This window comes from Salvelinus fontinalis, chromosome 38 (genome assembly GCF_029448725.1).
Source record: "Salvelinus fontinalis isolate EN_2023a chromosome 38, ASM2944872v1, whole genome shotgun sequence".
Classification (NCBI taxonomy): Eukaryota; Metazoa; Chordata; class Actinopteri; order Salmoniformes; family Salmonidae; genus Salvelinus; species Salvelinus fontinalis.
Window position 1 is genome coordinate 29,384,450 of NC_074702.1, and position 19,815 is coordinate 29,404,264.

General features: G+C 41.8%; 1 protein-coding gene, 1 long non-coding RNA gene and 1 other non-coding gene across 3 annotated transcripts; 1 reads left to right on the forward strand and 2 right to left on the reverse strand.

Moving 5' to 3' along the window:
- Positions 1–200: 200 nt before the first annotated feature.
- LOC129837302 (uncharacterized) lies at positions 201–2,351 on the reverse strand. Its single transcript, XR_008756702.1, has 2 exons — positions 1,853–2,351; positions 201–1,401 (listed from the first exon to the last, which is right to left on the reverse strand). It is a non-coding gene; the product is annotated as an uncharacterized LOC129837302 (long non-coding RNA).
- A 10,163-nt stretch (positions 2,352–12,514) lies between these two features.
- On the reverse strand, positions 12,515–17,159 carry LOC129837419 (triosephosphate isomerase B). Its single transcript, XM_055903571.1, has 7 exons — positions 16,940–17,159; positions 14,937–15,060; positions 14,714–14,798; positions 14,296–14,428; positions 13,718–13,803; positions 13,396–13,483; positions 12,515–13,175 (listed from the first exon to the last, which is right to left on the reverse strand). The coding sequence occupies exons 1-7, from the start codon at positions 17,046–17,048 to the stop codon at positions 13,057–13,059; spliced, it is 744 nt and encodes a 247-aa protein (XP_055759546.1). The 5' UTR covers positions 17,049–17,159; the 3' UTR covers positions 12,515–13,056.
- Positions 17,160–17,769: 610 nt separating this feature from the next.
- On the forward strand, positions 17,770–17,825 carry LOC129838189 (U7 small nuclear RNA). The gene has a single exon (XR_008756833.1). It is a non-coding gene; the product is annotated as a U7 small nuclear RNA (small nuclear RNA).
- Positions 17,826–19,815: the final 1,990 nt, after the last annotated feature.

The following is a 19,815-nucleotide window of genomic DNA, read 5'->3' on the forward strand; positions in this document are numbered from 1 at the left end:
CTAAAAAAATGAGCAGGCAGTGACAAAACATTACAAAACCTGGCCATATAATTTCAAGTCATCAGTCTCAAGTCTAAGTCATGTGACATCTCCTTAGTTCTCGGACAGAGTTATTTAAATGCTTTAATTATTTAACATTTTTCTTCAATGGCATCAAACTCAGAAACATAGCTAAATAGGGATAAGACTATGGCAACAGATTTGGTGTGTTACATTTTATTTTTTTTGCATCCAGTTGTGCACATTAGAAAGATACCTGAGGTTTAAAAAAATGTCAGTAATGTAGGCATATGGAAAATTATTTGGCTCAGTGATCAAGGAAAGGTCAAAACAGATGTGACATTACACCATATGAACAAGACAAAAAACAATCTTTATGCACAGACAGGTGTAAGATACGCCTTATTTGACAAAGACAATGCACATTGATCAATACTTATGTATATTTCCATCTGTAGTCCCTGGGAAAGTGGTTACAAACATGTAAAAAGACAACACACACACACACACACACAATAGCCATAGATATCCTATAATTAACTATAACATAGTTTTCTATTTTGTTATAGTGTAATTATATGGCAATAGCATATGGCATATAATATTATATGGCAATAGCATATAAAAAGCATTAGGATGAAACTTTTTCATAACAGCTGTTGCCCTTTCCCCACACGAGGTACTGTCATATATTCTCCCTCTCGTGGGTAATCCTTATGTGCCTTCCAAGGGAGTTCATCCATTTGAAGGATTTGCCGCAATAATTACACCTAAACGGTTTTCCATCAGTGTGAATTGTCTGATGTCTATTCAATGCGCTTGTTGTCATAAAGCATTTTCTACATATAGGACACTTATAGGGTCTTTCCCCTGTGTGACTCCTCACATGCGCTTTCAGATGATGAATATTGTTGAAACATTTGTCACAAACACGGCATTGCCATGGTTTCTCTCGGTTTTCCTGACTTTGTATTTGGTAAAGATATGAGGACTGAACTGCCGGGTTCTCTCCGTCTTCCTCACTTTCTATTTGGTGAAGGTATGAGGACTGACTTGGGTTCTCACTGTTTGTCTCACTTTGTATTTGGTCAAGAGGTGATGAATGAGTTGGGTTCTCTCTGCTTTCCTCACTTTGTACTTGGTGAAGATGTGATGAATGAGTTGGGTTCTGAATCGGATCATAGTTACTTTTCAAACAGGCAGGACTGAATGTGAAGTCTTTGGTACCAGACTCTAGCCATTGAAGTTGCTCTTCCCTCCGACTGGTCCGGAGTTCCTTCTGCTCCTTTTTAATCTGTGTGGCCTCTGGACCATCCTGTTCCAGACTTGGGCTCCACTCCTGCTCACAGTGCTGCTGATCAGGGGGAAGATCTTCGTCAGAGACAGTCAGCGGCTGGGAGTCTGAGGGAGAATGGATTAAAAAAATATTAAAAATATCAAATTTCACGATGAAAGCAATAAATATAAGTAGTAATAAGTAGAAAACAAAGACACGCCAAGTCTGGATTCAAACCACAGCCGGGAATCGAACACCTGCCGCTCATAGCTTATGCTTCCTCCCACCCCATGCACAAGATTGTCTTTTGATTCTTACTTTGTAAAACCTACAGCATAGTGAGCAGGCCAGGCAAAACTGCATCTTTAGGGGGGTCTAACAAAACGTGTAGAATGCAGGTAGGTAGCTATTGAATTAGCTCTCGAGAATCCAAGGGGCTATGCTGGCAATGCAATTTGAGTCAGAAGGGCAAATATTGATGAGCTTCACATGAATCAGTACTAGCTAGATGTAGTAATATCAAAGCAGTAGAAGCTAGCTAGCTAGTGCCCATAAGCGTTTTAAAATGTCCCAAACCTGTTTTTTGTAACCTTAGCATCCTCCGTAGACGGTTGTTCTCCTCTTTCGTTCGGGACACTTCTTCCTGGTACTCTACAATTGTCTTTTCAATTGTCCCAAATATCTCATCAGCAGCAGCTGTCAATCTTTCGTTGAGAAACAATCTCAGAAACTCTATTTTTTACATTTTAAGGAATGCTAGTCGAGTAGCTACCCCAAGTAACGTAAACAAAGCAGTGTGAGATTCTAACATCCGGTCACGTGTTTTTCTCACGATTTTCTAAATTAAAGTCCCGTCGAGCGCTCTGAAATGGGAAAAACTGAAATAAGATATGAAAATTGGATTATTAAATTGAAATTGGATTGAGTAATAATTTATGCATCCAGAAAAATATAAGAGAAAGACAAAACTATTTAATAACTATAAATGTTTATAACTATATATGTAACATATTTTGAGAAAACCTATAATCTATTGATAGATTGGCGCAGTGGTCTAAGGCACTGCATCTCAGTGCTAGAGGCGTCACGACAAACCCTGTATACATACTGGCTGTGATTGGGAGTCCCATAGGGCAGCGCACAATGACCCAGCATCATCCGGGTTAGAGTTTGGCCGGGGTAGGCCGTCACTGTAAATACGAATTTGTTCTTAATTAACTGATTTGCCTAGTTAAATAAAGGTTAAAAATATATATATAATAATAATACATAACAGGAGATTAATGTAAGAGTGTAGATGGGTTAAATTGCCAAATCACACAGAGTTCTAAATCATTTGATATCTGCTTCCCAGTCACTACCACCAGGCTGGTCTGTGTCATAAGATTTCATTGTGTTTTCAGTTCAGTGTCTAGGTAAGTATAGCATGCAAAGCCCCCTTCCAATGTGCGCTGCATTAATATCATGGGTTGCATGTTTCGTCAAAATACTGTTTTGGACTGATGCCCGACTGAGCGTTCTACGCAATGCATCGTCAATGAGCGTTGAAGATTTAATCAAAAGTGCATTACAGTGGCTTGGATATACAATGACATTCAAAGGGAGGCAAATAACTAATAGGAAAACCTTGTCATCGTTTTGATGTCTCCAGATTGACTTTAGATGCAGTATAACGTTAGCTAGCTAAAATTGAGGGGAGGCCACCGGATTTTAGCTTTCTAACGTTAGCATTGCTAGCAATTTTTTTACTAAATATTTGACTACTTTAGCAATGTCATAGTATTTCCAGGTGTAACAGTATAACTTTAAACCGTCCCCTCGCCCCGACACGGGCGCGAACCAGGGACCCTCTGCACACATCAACAACGGTCGCCCACGAAGCACAGTCGTTACCCATCGCTCCACAAAAGCCGCGGCCCTTGCAAAGCAAGGGGCAACACTACTTAATTCTCAAAGCAAGTGACGTAACTGATTGAAATGCTACTAGCGCGTACCCGCTAACTAGCTAGCCATTTCACATCCGTTACACAGGCACTAAAGTGTAATTAGCCTCCGTCCAGAATGACTGGGTTTATCACCACTTTAGGGCACCACTATCGCGTCGCCAGTAGAGGGCGGCTTGAGAACGTTCATAACAATGGCATGACGCGACCGAGTGACGGAGGTGCAATCTATGAATAGACATTGAATTTTACCATGCAAATATACAGTGCATTATAGGGAATTATAAACTGGGTGGGTCGAGCCCTGAATGCTGATTGGTATATCAGACCGTATACCACGGGTATGACAAAACACTTATTTGTACTGCTCTAATTACGTTGGTAACCAGTTTATAATAGCAATAACGCACTTCGGGGGTTTGTGATATATGGCCAATATACCACGGCTAAGGGCTGTGTCCAGGCACTCCACGTTGCGTCGCCTGCCAACATGCAGAAATGCACGCATTTTGCGTACCGACTACGCAATTATCTATCCATAAACGCTTGAACGAGAACCGAGTTAAAAGTACGCAGAAATGAATAGGGTCTGATTTTTTTTGTTGTTGTACATTTTTATGAAAAATAAATCTACTGAGTAAATCTAACATCCCAATTCTCGAGCTGCAACACACAGACATGTACGGAGTTTGTGTCAACGGACATGGAGATTAATACATCATTATTCGACGTAGCTACCCCGTGTCTGCCCCTCCTGTTGTGATGCTGAGTTTGTCGACTGTCAGGTGTACGCAAACAAATGGACAAATCCCTTTTCGACTCCGTGTGTTGTGGAAAGGTAAACACTAATTGTTTCAAGCTAACGTTAGCGAACATAAGATTGTCATTTAGTGGTCTCTAAAATGCCAGCAGTTCACTCGCATTTGCTAGTGAAAGAAATGAAATGCAAATACTAAAATAACTGGTCGCATTTGTGCGAGTGTGATATACATTTAATTCTGCGTGCCATTAGTTGTATTTTCCATGTAACATTACGAGGATCACGAAACCTGAAAAACTGTAACTGTAATTATGATCCAGTCACAAAAAGCATTACAAAAGTATAATCAAAAATAAATATAAACATCTTGGCATTAAATAGAGCCTGGAGTTTAGAAGACTGCGCGATGAAGAATGAATGAGTGTCCGGTATTAGCTATAGAGGAAATGCTTCTAAAATGCCTTTGCACTAGATTTGCGAGTTGAATCTCCAATTTGCAGCGCCCATCTGATACTCTGAAAAGTTGGACAGGATTAGCAGGTCAGCATTGTGCATGAGAACAGCCCTTAGCCGTGGTATATTAGCCATATACTGTCTTGTTTTGGCGAACAAGGAAATTGCCCAGCTAAAGGCAAACAGTGTACTAAATGTGTAAAATGGAATCACTTTGCAAAAGTGTGCAGAGTTTACCGTGGAAAAACAGTACACGCAGTGAGTGAAGATGAAATGTCAATCAAAGGGTCAAACGCTGATGAACTGTTTATTGATTCAGTGACACAGAAAAGTAAAATATTAGAGACAGAGCAAGCCTTTCCTGACATTGAGATAGGAACACAAGGCACAAATCTAAAGAATGTACCATTCACCTTGACCCAGACGCAATCCCTGTGGTCTACCCACTGAGAAAGATTCCCCTTGCTTTCCGTGCCCGTCTGAAGAAAGAGTTGGAGAGCATGGAGCAATCTGACATAGTCACCAAAGTTACAGAACCGACTGACTGGGTAAATGCGTTAATAAACCTTGCTGTCTGTCTCTCCAACATTTGCAACATTGTCTCAATGTTCAAATTCGATCTCCAGCTGTCCCATAGTAATGAACATGTCGTGAGTCGAAATTCGATCTCCAGCTGTCCCATAGTAATGAACATGTCGTGAGTCGGGATGAGACAGACAGGCAGGAAACTACGTGCAGCGAGTTTCCCCTAAGGAGACTGAAAAGATTTGGAATGGCTCCCCAGATTCTCAAAAAGTTCTACAGCTGCGCTATCCGAGAGCATCCTAAACAGTTGCATCACCGCCTGATATGGCAACTGCTCGGCATCCGACCATAAGGTGCTACAGAGGGTAGTGCGTACCGCCCAGTACATCACTGGGGCCAAGCTTCCTGCCATCCAGGACCTCTATACTAGGCAGTTTTAGAGGAATGCCAAAAATATTGTCAAAGACTCCAGTCTAGGTCCAAAAGGCTCCTTAACAGCTTCTACCCCTAAGTCTTAAGACTGCTGTATATTTAATCAAATGGCCACCCGGGCTATTTTCATTGTCCCCCAATGTACAAATTACCTTATTACCTCGACTAACGATACCCCCTGTATATAGCCTCATTATTGTTATTTTATTGTGTTACTTTCTTTTTTTTTACTTCACTTTATTTAGTAAATATTTTCTTAACTCTATTTTCACAAAACTGCATTGTTGTTTGTTGGTAAGTAAGCATTTCACGGTAAGGTCTACACCTGTTGCATTCAGCGCATGTGACAAATACAATTTGATTTGATTTAGTTTGCGGTCTTTCCAGCTTCAGTTTGAAGTGATTGTGTGAGTTTTGTTGTTGGCTAGCTCCTCTGAACAACAGTGTTCTGATGAGAGAACACGTTTTCTATGCCAGGCAAAATCGTTATGGATGTACCCAAATAAATGTCACTAGAAAACAACTTAAACGCAAATGCAGCTACTATGCTGCTATTCTGGCTGCAATTTGATGTGACTGTAAGTTAGCCGTAGTTGGATAGCTAGCAAGCAAGGAATAAGCAAGGAATTCCATTGCCAGCCAGTATGGCAATGGAACATTTAGAACGAACGACTGTATCAGGTATGAAGGTAAGACCCAGATGCAGACACGACGAATTAACAATGGTTTAATGATCCAACGGGCAGGCAATGGACAGGTCAAGGCAGGCAGGGGTCAGTAAACCAGAGGTTGGGCAACAGTACCGGATGGCAGGCATGGTCAGGGTAGACAGAGGTCAATAATCCAGAGGGGCAAAGGTACAGGTCAGCAGGCTCAGGGGCAGGCAGGCGGGCTCAGAGTCAGGACAGGCAAGGGTCAAAACCAGAAGGGTGAGAAAAAGAGAGACTGGGAAAGCAGGAGCTGAGAACAAAAACGCTGGTTGACAAACAAGACGAACTGGCAACAGACAAACAGAACACACGTATAAATACACAGGGGATAATGGGGAAGATGGGCAACACCTGGAGGGGGGTGGAGACTATCACAAACACAGGTGAAACAGATCAGGGTGTGACAGACTGGGTCGCGTCCATAGATACAGATGAAAAAGACTGAACGACTGGGTCACGTCTCTGGCAACCAACCCGATAGAACGAACGACCAGCCGGTTTGGGTAGCAACCCTAGATTTGTGTCGGGACTATATCTTGTGGAAGGAGGAAATAGTATGAATAAATTGATCAAAATAACGTTTTTAATTCTCGGGCCTAACAACACCCATGCCAACATATCCTCCAAACACTGGCTTTTTGGGCATTATCACTTAAATAATGCACACTAGAATGACCTTCAAGCCAATCAGAAACTATTATTCAACAATGCCATGGTTTAATATATTATATATATTTTTTTGGAATAATGCCATGGTTTAATATACCAATAAGGCCTGAGGGGATGTGGTATATGGCCGATTGTCCAGCACTGTGGACACATTATAATACCCATAAAACCTAGCCATTAATCTGGTAATGGTTTCAATTGTTTTTTCACCATTCATTTTTGCATCTGGGATTTTAGAACTACTTCATATAAGGTCTGTGTTTCGTGTAGGCTTAACAGTGTAATTCTCTCTCGGATAAGGTGAGTTTTATCAATATATTTGCCTCAATTTACAAAAAAATTGAAATGTAATTAGCAATAGAGAAGACCTCAGCAAGACTACAAATTCCTGCTGGAAGCTCCTGAATATCATCTCTAGCTGACACTATCAGCTACCGTTCACCAACGCGATCAGAGACCTGTGTCCAATCCATGAACTTCTTACGTCCCCATTCTCTGTCTTATCTTGCCACTGACTACACTTTAGCTAGCTAGTTAGCAGAGCGGTAGATCAAAAAATAGCCTAGATAACTGTTTGTGCAGTATGTCGACTTCGGTGTCTATTTCAGACCTTATGTTATTTTTCAAGGATGAGTGGGAGCATTAAAAGGGGAGAAGACGACTATAAGTCTGCCCATGTGGAGAAGTGCAGCTATAGTGAGGGAAAACTTAGTACAAATAATACGATCCCATCAGTTTTCTATAGGCTAGGCTTACTATATTTATTCCTCAACTTTCCTAATATTAAGCACATTGCTTATCTTTACAACAGGATTATAACCTACCTGGCAGGCATGAAAATGAACCACGAGAAAAGTGTCCTCCATTCGCTATTCAAGTGCATTGATGACATGTCTTTTTTCCGCTGCCTCTGTTTCGAGACAGGTGCATGATAATGGTTCATTCTGAATCAAAACAAATTTCACACATATATTATTTAGTATATGTAAAGACAGTCTGATGGGTGACAATATTAGCCTATCATTTGTGAATGATGCCCAGCATAAGGCAATAAAATTTGCCTTTTCTTTGCGACTTTTTCGAATCATAGTCGCATACCTCCTGTAGCCTAGCCCAAAGGCCTATATGTTTTAATAAAGTTTGTATCACAACTAAAGTGGCCAAATAACTTCTTAAAATGAAGCACATTAATCCGCTTTACAAGGGGTTTAGAGTCTAACTGACATACATACACAATGCGTGAATTTCAAGTTTGGGGAAGATAATTTTTACAATAAAAGCATTACATGCATAATCGCATTTGTGGTCACTTTTGATAATGGTGTTTTCCCGCAAATGGAACATTTATAGCCTACTGCCATGTGCGCATTGCTGCGTTGATAATGTGAAGAAATAGCCTAACAGGTTAACTACACCGCTCACGTCGAGTGTGCGAGCATTGCAAAATACATTTAGAAATCTATATTATTCAATTATTGCACCCACACTGCTCACGCGCACCAACGAGCGTCTGCGTTGCCAAGGGCTAAAATAGAAGTCAGTTCTATTTCTGACGCAGATCGCGCTGCAAGTCCTACCTCTCTCATCTCCTCATTGGTTTATAGAAGCAGATACCCATGTGCCATCTCCTCATTGGTTATACCCACGTGGGTGACTGAAAGATGAAATAGGTTGGTGGCGGTAATGCACGTAATTTATGAAAGTTGCCAATCACAATATAAAGTCAAGAGAAGAAAAAGTCTGGAAGGAGGAGAGATGACTATAAACTATTCGGTTGACCGTTTTATGTGTGGATTAATTGGTGGAGTAGAGGACCTTGTGCATTTCAGGTAAAATAACAACTCAATGTTTATATCCCAGGACAAATAAGCTAGCAACAGCAAGCTAGCTAGCTAAATTGCCATAAATGTTTAATGCTTTTCGACCTGTCCTCAAATTAATATAATTGGTTCAGAGTTTGTTTTGATATTTTAACCTGCGTATCTTGATCACGTTTGGTGTGGGGGGACAAAATACATTTATGCACGATGGCGCATGATGGTGCACGCGCGCAGCCGGTTTGGGTTCCGTGTAATAGTTTATCAACATTTAAAGCTAAACGTTCTGGTCTGTTGCGTCAGCCACATTGCGTAAAAACGTTTTTTTGATGCTAGCGGTTGTATTCATTTGGGATCTATCGCATCCCAGACTGTGTTTGGAATAATTATTTATCGCACAGAATAGAATAGGTCAACTTTTGTACTATGGTGGATCGTAGAATGACATAGGCTAGTGCTTCTGCTGTTCGTTAGGCCTACTCATTATGTTGGCTGACGAATGTGTGAAATTTGTTTTGAGTTAGAATGGACAATTATCATGCACCTGTCTCAATACAGGGGCAGCGGGAAGAAATACCTATCTATGCACTTAAATAGCGAATGGAGGATGCTTTTCTCATGGTTAATTTCCATGCCAGCCAGGTAGGCTATACTCCTGTTGTAAAATAAGCAATGTGCTTAATATTAGGAAAGTTGCTAAATTAATATAGTAGTCCTAGCCTATATAACGCTGATGGGATCCTCCTCTTCTTAATAGAGGCCATCACTCTGTTTTCTCGCACAATTGCATAGCCTATAGAAATGTTGCGCAACATGAGCTCATGGGCTCTCATGAAGTGTTTGATTAGATTTTCGATACATTTGCATTGATGTCAGAGTGATTACAGGTACAATAGAGTGCTGAGTACCAGGTAGTTAGCAAGTTTGGTAGGCTACTAATGACCATCAGCAACATCAGAGCTTGGAGAATCCTAATTACCCTGACTAAACGGTCACGTGGAATTTGACTGCTTCATGACTCGTGACTGCCGGTGTGGCGGTAATATGGTCACCGCAACAGCCCTAGTCATACAGCCTATTTTGGTGGTTCACAATATCGGGCGTACAGATGTGGAATGCGAGTTGAGGAAGCCAGCCGTGCCCAACCAGGTGCAGTCCGTGGAGGACCTGTACCCGGTTGAAGACTACATCCCTCTGTCCCGAGAGCCCACAGACGAGGGTCTTCAGTGGCCAAGGAACCTTCACCGGAGCAGGATCAGAGGGACGGCATGTCTCCTTGAACCTGAGCCAGAACATCAGCTACCCTCCCTGTCACCCTGTCTGTACCGGACCTCTTAAGGATCCGCTCCTTTTTTTAAATTTTCAGCTAAAATGACATACCCAAATCTAACTGCCTGTAGCTCAGGCCATGAAGCAAGGATATGCATATTCTTTGTACCATTTGAAAGGAAACACTTTTTCACAGTTTGTGGAAATGTGAAAGGAATGTAGGAGAATATAACACATTAGATCTGGTTAAAGATTATACAATGAAAAAAGCAACCATTCTTTTGTAAATTTTTTTTACCATCATCTTTGAAATGCAAGAGAAAGGCCATAATGTATCATTCCAGCCCAGGTGCAATTTAGATTTTGTCCACTAGGTGGCAGCAGTGTATGTGCAACGTTTTTGACTGATCCAATGAATCATTGCATTTCTGTTTAAACTGTTGTATCAAAACTGCCCAAATGTGCCTAATTTGTCTATTAATAACTTTTCATGTTCAAAATTGTGCACTCTCCTCAAACAATAGAATGGTATTCATTCATTGTAATGGCTACTGTAAATTGGACAGTGCAGTTAGATTAACAAGAATTGAAGCTTTCTGCCAATATCAGATATGTCTATGTCCTGGGAAATGTTCTTGTGACCTACAACCTCATGCTAATCGCATTAGCCTGCGTTAGCTCAACCGTCCCGTGGAAGGGACATCCCGAAGAAGTTTAAAAAATAAGCGCACCTGGGGCATGCAGGCATCCTGGCTGGCATGGCGCTGTCAGCAGAGCAGCAGGAGGCTATACGGCAGGCAACAGTTGGACAGCACACCAACCCCAACTGGCACACCATGAGGAGAGGGAGGTTAACGGACAGAAATTATGGAGCAGTGGTTAGGGCCAAGCGCTTTACTCTGTTGCTGCTAAAAAAAAAAAGGGTCCTCAGATCAGTCATTGGATGGGATGTTGTCTGTAAAGTGGGCTACAGATAACGAAGAGGAGGGCATCAAGGCATTCAAATGGCTACAGGGATGGATATGCAGGAGTCAGGGCTTTAGGTCACGGGGTCTGGGATCCTGGGTGCCTCAACGGAGGGTCTGGTGGGCACCACAGTAGTGGTGGAGGTCAAGTGTCCCTATGGTGCATGGGACCTTACAATTGAAGAGGGAGTGTCTTACTGGCACAAGATCCAAGGTCAGCTCCACATCACTGGAAAGGACATCTGCTTCTTCATTGTGTGGACCATCAAAGCCTCCATCACCATCCCCATCCAGTGTGATGACCTCTGACAGACTCCTAATGCTCCTCCTGTCAGTACCCGTTTTCAGGGAAGCCAATGGCACAATATACAGTCGAATTTAAAAGGTAAACAGTTGATATTTTACATTGAAGTAGGCCTATATGTATGCTACTGTATGTATAGTAATTGCATTTTTTTTGTAGTTTGCCCTGGACAATGTTTAAGAATTTGCAGGCAGTCCATATTTAGATTGGGGGGAAAGCCAATGCAATGTTGAATTTAAACATTCACTGACAGGTGCACAACCATTTGCCATTATTTTCTCTTTCAGAAACTGACAGTCCTTTGCCGGATACAGCATTACTGCAAACGATTAAAACATTCTGCCAACACAGTAAATAGACCAGTAGCTTATGTAAAATATTTGACAGTATGGGTAGGTTACAGTAACCTATTACTGTGCGATATAGCAGGGGTCCCCAAAAGTTTTCACTCAGGTCACCCATCCAGCATTGGGGAACATCCTGCGCAAGCACTGTTCATGACCCAAACACCCCTCTTGTTGGTGGAGAGAACATTTAGTAGGTTTAAAGCTTAATAATCAGTAGCGATTGGCTTGTGAAGATGTAACAGCCGTCTTTAAAACCTGTTCCCAGGCTACAGCATATCTTTTCCAGACACGTAGGATTATGAAACATGAAACAATGAAAGCTCTTACAATATTCAATGACATTGCTCTAAAACAGGCTTGGGCAACAAAAAAAATTAAGTATTCAGACCCTTTACGCAGTACTTTATTGAATCACCTTTGGAATCGATTACAGCCTCGAGTCTTCTTGGCAGTGGCGATTTTACCATGCAAATCTTGGTGGGGCAAACTCTCCCAAAATTGTTTTAAAGGGGGCATTGAAAGCGCTTACAATATTCATTGACGTTTCTCCAAAACAGGCTGTAGGCTACATGTGCACCAACAAGTCAGAACAGTAAGCTAAATGAGGGGGAAAGGGACCAAATTAGTCAGGTGAGGCACATGGGCTACTAACACTACATACACTTAGTATTACTTTCTTAGCTACAGTATACAGATCTCCCTGGCATATTACATAATTTGACAGCCTCAGAGTTCAAGGTAAGGAGAGAAGCCACCAGAGAAAATAGGATAGTGTTTGACCTTTTATAAACAGCTCACTTTAAGAATGCTGCAGAAGAGAAGTACATTTTATTTGAGGATATTGGTGATTTGGTGTCACTTAGTGGCCATGTGAATTGCACCATTATCTACATGAATGCTCAGGAATTTGGCATCATGTTACCAAAGTACCACCACCAGATACTGTAGTCTGACTGGCGTTACACATGAGTAGGAATGCAGCCTCGTAGTAGTCAAGGTCATGCGGTGTTTCCTCACAGCCATAAAATAAAAACAAGACACAACTAGTCTAAACCTTTTATTACAACATTTACTAGGCCCCCGCAGTCGGCCATGACCAAACATGGACGCCTCCCTCTTGACCGGAGAGGATCATGTGTTCTATGGGAAGGGATAAGCCACGGAACATAGTTACGCAAAGAGTCAGCTATAGTACAAAGACAAGTGAATCTGATTGACGTTGCTAGTTGACACTGTATACATAAAAGCTCATAAACTTCCAAGTAAAAGGCATGGTTGTTGTTCCATCCAGGATGGTCTTGTCAAGCGCAGTCCATTTAAACAGTAGTGTAGGCCAGTACAAAAAACACCATCTCAGTTGAACTAACACCCTTCACTGCTGTATAGTATGCGTGTCAATCTGTCCCTTTTCTTTGAAACATTAAACCAAAAAAGGAAACAGAGGTAAAGACATTGTCACACAAATACTTGAATAAAAAAAAGTGAAGGGAATGGGGTTCTAAGAACCAAGTTGAGGATGATGGTTCGTGTTTCATCTGAATGGAGTTGGCCTAAAATATGGACATGGTCCGACCACGTCAGGGTTCTTATTGCTTGGCGTTGATGATGTCAACGAACTCTGGCTTGAGTGCAGCGCCGCCAACCAGGAAACCGTCCACATCCTTCATGCCTCCCAGCTCCTTGCAGGTGCCACCTGTCACGGAACCTGAGAAGAGAACAGACGGATAGGAGTGAGGAATGGATTTATGAGAGAGGGGGACAGAGTGGTGGGGGAGAAAAGAGTCCACTGTACGCTCCTACCACTGCATGTCCCCGACTTGAATTAGCTTACCAATGCAATGACAAAACCTATTAATCCCCACTTTGGTGGTCGTGGCATTAACAGCTTTAGTGTGTTTAAACGTGAAGCAGATGAGTGGTCTCACCTCCATAGATTATCCTGACAGAGTTGGCTACTGCCTCGGACACATTGGCCTTGACCCACTGCCTCAGTTTGTCATGAACGTCCTGGGCCTGAGAGACAAAGATAATAAAAGATTCAAATAAAAACATGAATATGGGTTCCAAAGTCCAGTATGTTCTGACGTCAGTCTTCAATTTAGTGATGAATCTCAAATGGACAACAAATTCTGCTCTAGTCTAGACTGAATATATACAGTACAAAGAGATTCAGGCTTTTAGTCACATGTCCCCATGTTCTTTCCATTGAGGTCATACAATTGTAATGACAATAGAAGAAACACATACCTGGGCGGGGGATGCGGTCTTGCCGGTGCCGATGGCCCACACGGGCTCATAGGCCAGAACAACCTTGGACCAGTCCTTAATGTTGTCTGCAAACAGAATGCATTCACATTAATAAAAATGGAGAACTCAAAATGGACACGCTAGATATGACCAAGTTGTTTACAAAAAGGAAAACTAATTCATTACACTGAAAGTCCCAATCACGTCTGTGGCCGTCACACTATCCCTTTGCCAATAGGATGTATTCACACAGCAGTAGTATTACTACATTCAACAACGTTATAATGTAATACACTGTATATACAGTAATTCATTGCTTGCTTTCAAGATACAAAGAGGCCTTCACAGTTTATACGATTGATATATATATATATATATATATATATATATTATTGCCATGGTTCTTGACATGTTTAACTCTTCTTCGTGCATTGTAAAGTTCAGGTCCCATTTTCAAAGATATAAAATGCAAACTGATCCTAGATCAGCACTCTGATAATATGTGTACGCCTGAGCAGAATCTGTGGTCCTGTGTAACACTCATGATGAATCAGTGATTTCAGTGATGGTTACAGTACCTGCGAAGTGCTTGGTCTGTGCGTTGATGACCTTCTCTGTGATGCCAGCCTCCCTCTCGTCCAGCTTCTCACCAATGCAGGCAATGACACCCAGGCCATTCTCCAGGGCGTGGGCACACTTCTGACCAATAAGCTGTCAGGACAGTTATCCAATCAGACAGGTTGTTGTAATATTTTTCACATTTCCTCTACTTGATCAACACCTTGAGTGTTTATCAGAAAAAATTCAAAAGGAGATTAAAATGATTTGTCACTGCTCCTCAAATTCTGTCACTTTAAAAAGTCAAGTCACTGTTGAAAGAGACATAATCCAATACTGTCACCGGCCCTGTTTTTGCGATAGTCGTCTGCCACCTCCAAAGACGCCTCCCAAGACCACATTCATAAACAAGAGCACTCAATCAAATAAGCCATTTACCTCATCAGTCTCTCCAAAGACCCAGCGCCTCTCAGAGTGGCCCAGGATCACCCAGTGCACGCCAACGTCCTTGATCATCGCAGGGCTGAGAGAAAGAGAAGGGGAAAAGAAAGAGAAGTGTGAGAAAGGAGATAGTTAATCTGTAAGCCTACAATGTTTGGTTCAGTAAAGCACTAGAGTCCTGAAGAGACAACCATGCGCAGTTACAGGGCATGTCCATTACCTGATCTCCCCGGTGAAGGCACCACCCTTGACCTTGTAGCAGTTCTGAGCAGCCACTCCGATCTTAGGGTCCAGCTTGGACCTGGCGAACTCAAGGTAGATTGATGGGGCGCCGCAGACCACCTCTGCAAGCACAGAGAGAGAACCAACACGGTCATGCACTGACCACTATTCTCAGGGTTTAAGTAACTTGCTGACTTACACTGGACCAGTTTGTATTCTTTGAGGTGAATCCTAAATTCCACTTCTGTTCATTTTCACTCAGTCATGCATTGATGTCAATGTGAGATGAAGTGAAAATTCTAAGTGGAAGTAAGGATTTGCCCCTTGGATGCATGGATGCCCATGTTACAGTAATATTTTCAGGAAAACTTGAGGATGGTACACAGTGATATCTAGTATCAGTGAAAAAGCCTTTCCTTTGAGAGTGGTGACAACTCCATGCAGTGCCCCACTCCACTATTCACATCAGTGTATATAGCAACAAAGCCTAACGAGCAAAAATTATTAGGCCTATTTGATCCACAGTGTTGGTTATACAGTCCAATACCTGAGTCTGCAGCATTAGTACAGACTGTACATGTGGGTTATCCCTAGTGTTGTGGAGTACAGTAAGCATACACTGACATTAGCAATGTAACTGTATCTTGGGGTTAGGTGAGTCTATATTAAACCTCCAGTCACTATTCCCTCTGTAAAGGTCATTTATCCCTGTCAAGAGTCAGTCCCCAGCTGCAAAAAGGTCCTAGTTCAACCTCCAAAAGGTCACTCACATGGTCACATTCTGCTGGGGTCGAACAGGACCTGAAGTTCAAAGGTCAACCACAGAAGAAGAAAAATCAAATACTCTGCAGGTTCATTAAACGGCCCAGGGAAGAAGTGACTGAATATTGACTTCACATTTCTAGAAAGAGACATGGGAAAAGCCTACACGAGTTTGTCATCTGCTGGCACATGCATGAAACAGGACGCTGCGTCAGTCAGTGTGTACTGTGTAGACGACTTGTAAGGGGTGGCTCTTTGTGGGTTAAAGTCCGAGGCTGTACACTGAAATGTAGGCTACTACACGGACAGAACGTGTCCTTATATTTGCTGCTCCACGGAGTGCGCAATAACACCCATGAGCGTATCCTACAAAAAAATGACAAAATGTGACTAAGTACCTTTAGCCCGTGTTCACATGCAAACAGGGCATATTGCATTTACGCGTCTGCGGCAACTTGGAAATGCACGATGGAGATGTTGGTGTTTCCGCCATTGTCTATGGCGGATAACTCAATTATTTTATAGATTAATAGAATTAGTATGTGGGCATAAATTAGTTCGTGTCTAACGGTAGAATGCATTTCTAAATTAAAGTATTGTGATAACTACCAGGAGGACCAAATGTGGTTATATGAACAGGGATCGCGATCAGATGGATCATTATAATACATCAAAGAACATACATTTCGCCCCTCGCTTGCGCCAGACAGTAGTGGATACGTGCTGTTCGGAACGTACGCCCACTGACAAAAAATCCACTTAGCAAGTCATGTTCTTCTATCCTAGTTCAGTTTAAAATACTGGTTGAAATCCCCTGACAATTGCTTTCTCTGGTTGCAAATGAGTATAGTGGGCTTCAGTACCAAAATAGGCATAGGCCTATGTATTCTGCATTGGTGATTTCTGTTCGACAAATTGTCGCCATCGCACCATAGTTACGTCAAAATTGGGGTCAGGGTATCCCATAATTTAAAACCCTTGTGAAAGTGGCAATGAAAAAGGGACCTACCGGAGTAGAGCTGGGTTTGCCCACCCATTGATTCGTGCACTGATATCAGAAAAAGGACCTTCCTTATTCTTTGTTGTTTCACAATATAAAAGTGTGCCGTGCGATTATCATTTCAACTGGATAGGCTACACCAGGCAACCCAATGCGACAAGTTACACAATTCCAAAGATCAACTCTCAGTCTACTACACGAGTCAGACATTAAAGCAGAGAAACCACATAACCACGCACCGGTGTTGGGGTCGAGCTTCGCAGAGTTCAGGGTTTTGATGAGTTCGCCAAGGCTTGCCTTGTCGCCATTCATCTTCCAGTTACCACCGACGAAGAATTTTCTGGACATATTTGCAGTTTGGTGTCGTTTTTCGGCCGTAAGACGTCGCTGGATACTTATAGAGTGGACCTACTTCGGGGAGAAGAGCAACTACTCGTGAACAACTCACTGTATTTATTATCGTGGGCCACGTAACCCCACCTCTCAGTTTGTTCTATTGGTTTACAGAGACACGCCCAGAAAAGCGTTATTCATGTACAATGGTAGCCTTTTATTTCAGTAGAATAAAGAGTCCAGGCTACAATTTTACAAAAAAAATGATGTTCTTCAAATTAGGCTATTTTTGTTGTTATTAGTGAAAATAATATTTATGTTTAAGTATATGGGGATGAAATACATTGAAAACATGTAGAAGATAGGACCCACTGAAAATGTCCGGTTATCTCAAATAAATGGACATTCCTACACACGGCGAGCGGGTCCTGCTAAATCGAACGAATACATTCTCACACAGGAAAGCTGAGAGAATTCAGCGCGTTGATTGGCTAGCATTCAATCTTGTAATTTGCATACCCAGCATGCATTTCGCGAACATTTTAACGCAATCTGTCTTTAAAATTGCTTTTTTAAACAACAAAACAAGCCATCTTGTGTAACATTACAACATGTTTGTCTTTTAATACTTTAATAATTCTGAAACATATTTTTTGTACGCCTGATTGGAGCTAACTCTAGCACAAACACTGACATTAAAACCTACAAGTACGCTTGTGACCTTCAAACGGTTATGGAAAATTTGCTCTTTTAGTATTTGTCTAGTAGGCATCTTCAATTGAAGAAGCCCCCGATCTCTGTTGAAAATAAATGATACATTTGGCCCTTTTATTTACAGATTGAAGTAGAGTGTAGATTTACGCAGTAAGGCCGAAGGGTGTGGTATAGTGGGAATATACAACAAACCCCGAGCTTCCTTATTGTTATTAGAAACTGGATACCAGCGTAATCAGAGTAGTGTATATACATGTTTTGTCATACACCTGGCATACGTCTGTCAGCCAATCAGCATTCAGGGCTCGAACCACCAGGTTTATAATTGGAAATCACGTATGTTATGAAAACCCGAATGGTGCAGCGGTCTAAGGCGTCACTAAAGACCCGGTTTCGATCCCGGGCTGTATCACAACCGGCCGTGATCAGGAGTCCCATAAGGCAGCGCAGAATTGGCCCAGCATTGTTCAGGAAAGGGTTTGGCCGGATAGGCCCACCCAATTTACCTACCCCACCCCCCATACTGCTTCTATTTATTTACTTTTCTGCTCTTTTGCACACCAGTATCTCTTCTTGCACATGATCATCTGATGATTTATCACTCCAGTGTTAATCTGCTAAATTGCAATTACTCGATTTATTGCCTACCTCATGCCTTTTGCACACATTGTATATAGATTCTCTTTTTTTTCTACCATGTTATTGACTTGTTTATTGTTTACTCCATGTGTAACTCTGTGTTGTTGTCTGTTCACACTGCTATGCTTTATCTTGGCCAGGTCGCAGTTGCAAATGAGAACTTGTTCTCAACTAGCCTACCTGGTTAAATAAAGGTGAAATAAAAAAAATATTTTTTTTTGGAAATAATCATTTGTTCTTAACTGACTTGCCTAGTTCAATAAAGGTTCAATCAATTTTTTTTAAATCATGGGGTAGTAATCCTGATGTAGATTTGAACACTCAGTGATGTCAACCCAGCACTTTAGCTATTAGTTACTCCAAAAGATCAGAACACCTTGACGAGGTTGCTTTTATTGTGTTAAGTTCACCCCCTTTCTTCGGAGTGCGCATCCTTAGGCTTTACTCTAGTAAATTCCTCACACCGTCACATTTGGGATGTGCTCTCGATGGCCTCAACTGGTGGCCATCCCACTTCTGACACCACTGTAGCGAAGTTAGATTTGTAGTCCAGACTGGTGCTTGAACCAACTGTCAACCCCAACACCTGCCCTCTTGACGAGGTGGCTAGGTATTGGGTTAAGGTCATCACTGTATGGTAGATACAACAATACAATAGGCCTATTTTTGTAAATTTACTGATTCTGAAAAATTGATAGTGTCGGTACAAAAATAAACATTGACATGGAAAACTGAAAACTGCTGCTGAATAAACAAGTTGATCATCTCTATCCTCCTTTTCATTTTTTTGTACATGTGAATAAATCCCACTGTAGGCAATATGCACCCCAACATGTTGCTTTCACCTGTCCTGTCATTTCATTTCAGATCATCAGTGCAGAAGAGTGCAGAAGATGAGGGGTGAAGACAGGTAAAGAAGCCAATTCAGACTATTAAACTGCGTCACCCTGTACATGATCAATCTTGATCAGTTTACCTTCCCCAAATTCTAGGCCCATTTTGTGATATTTACAGCCATTTCTGATCATTAAAAGAATAATATTGTAGTCTTTCTAGGGGCAGAGCAAGGTTTTGAGGCACGAACAGGTTTCCAAAGGTTACGGTTTGGGGAGCGGTAATCGTTTTTTAGAAAGGTCAGGTTTGTTACGTACCTCAACTGAACGGGAAGGAAGTCCTTGTGCTTCGCCATCTTTCAGTACCCAAGCACGCCCGACCGTGCTTTCGATGGCCGTTACAGGTCATCCCGATCCTACTTCTGACACAACTGTGGTGTTAATCTATAATTATAATACCCACTAATTCTTGAAGAATAGCACTTATAAATGCCTCAATGTACAGCTTCAAAATCAAGTTAAAACTGTCATGTTGTTGACCTCATGTCATGCACTGTCAGTACCATACATTGCAACATCTATGAATGTAAGTGTCC

Coding starts and splice junctions, on each gene's coding strand:
- LOC129837419 (XM_055903571.1), bottom strand. CDS start 17,048: ATGTCCAGAAAATTCTTCGTCGGTGGTAACTGGAAGATGAATGGCGAC. Junction 15,061..16,939: donor GAAGCTCGACCCCAACACCG/GTGCGTGGTTAT, acceptor CTGTGCTTGCAG/AGGTGGTCTGCGGCGCCCCA. Junction 14,799..14,936: donor GCCTTCACCGGGGAGATCAG/GTAATGGACATG, acceptor TCTTTCTCTCAG/CCCTGCGATGATCAAGGACG.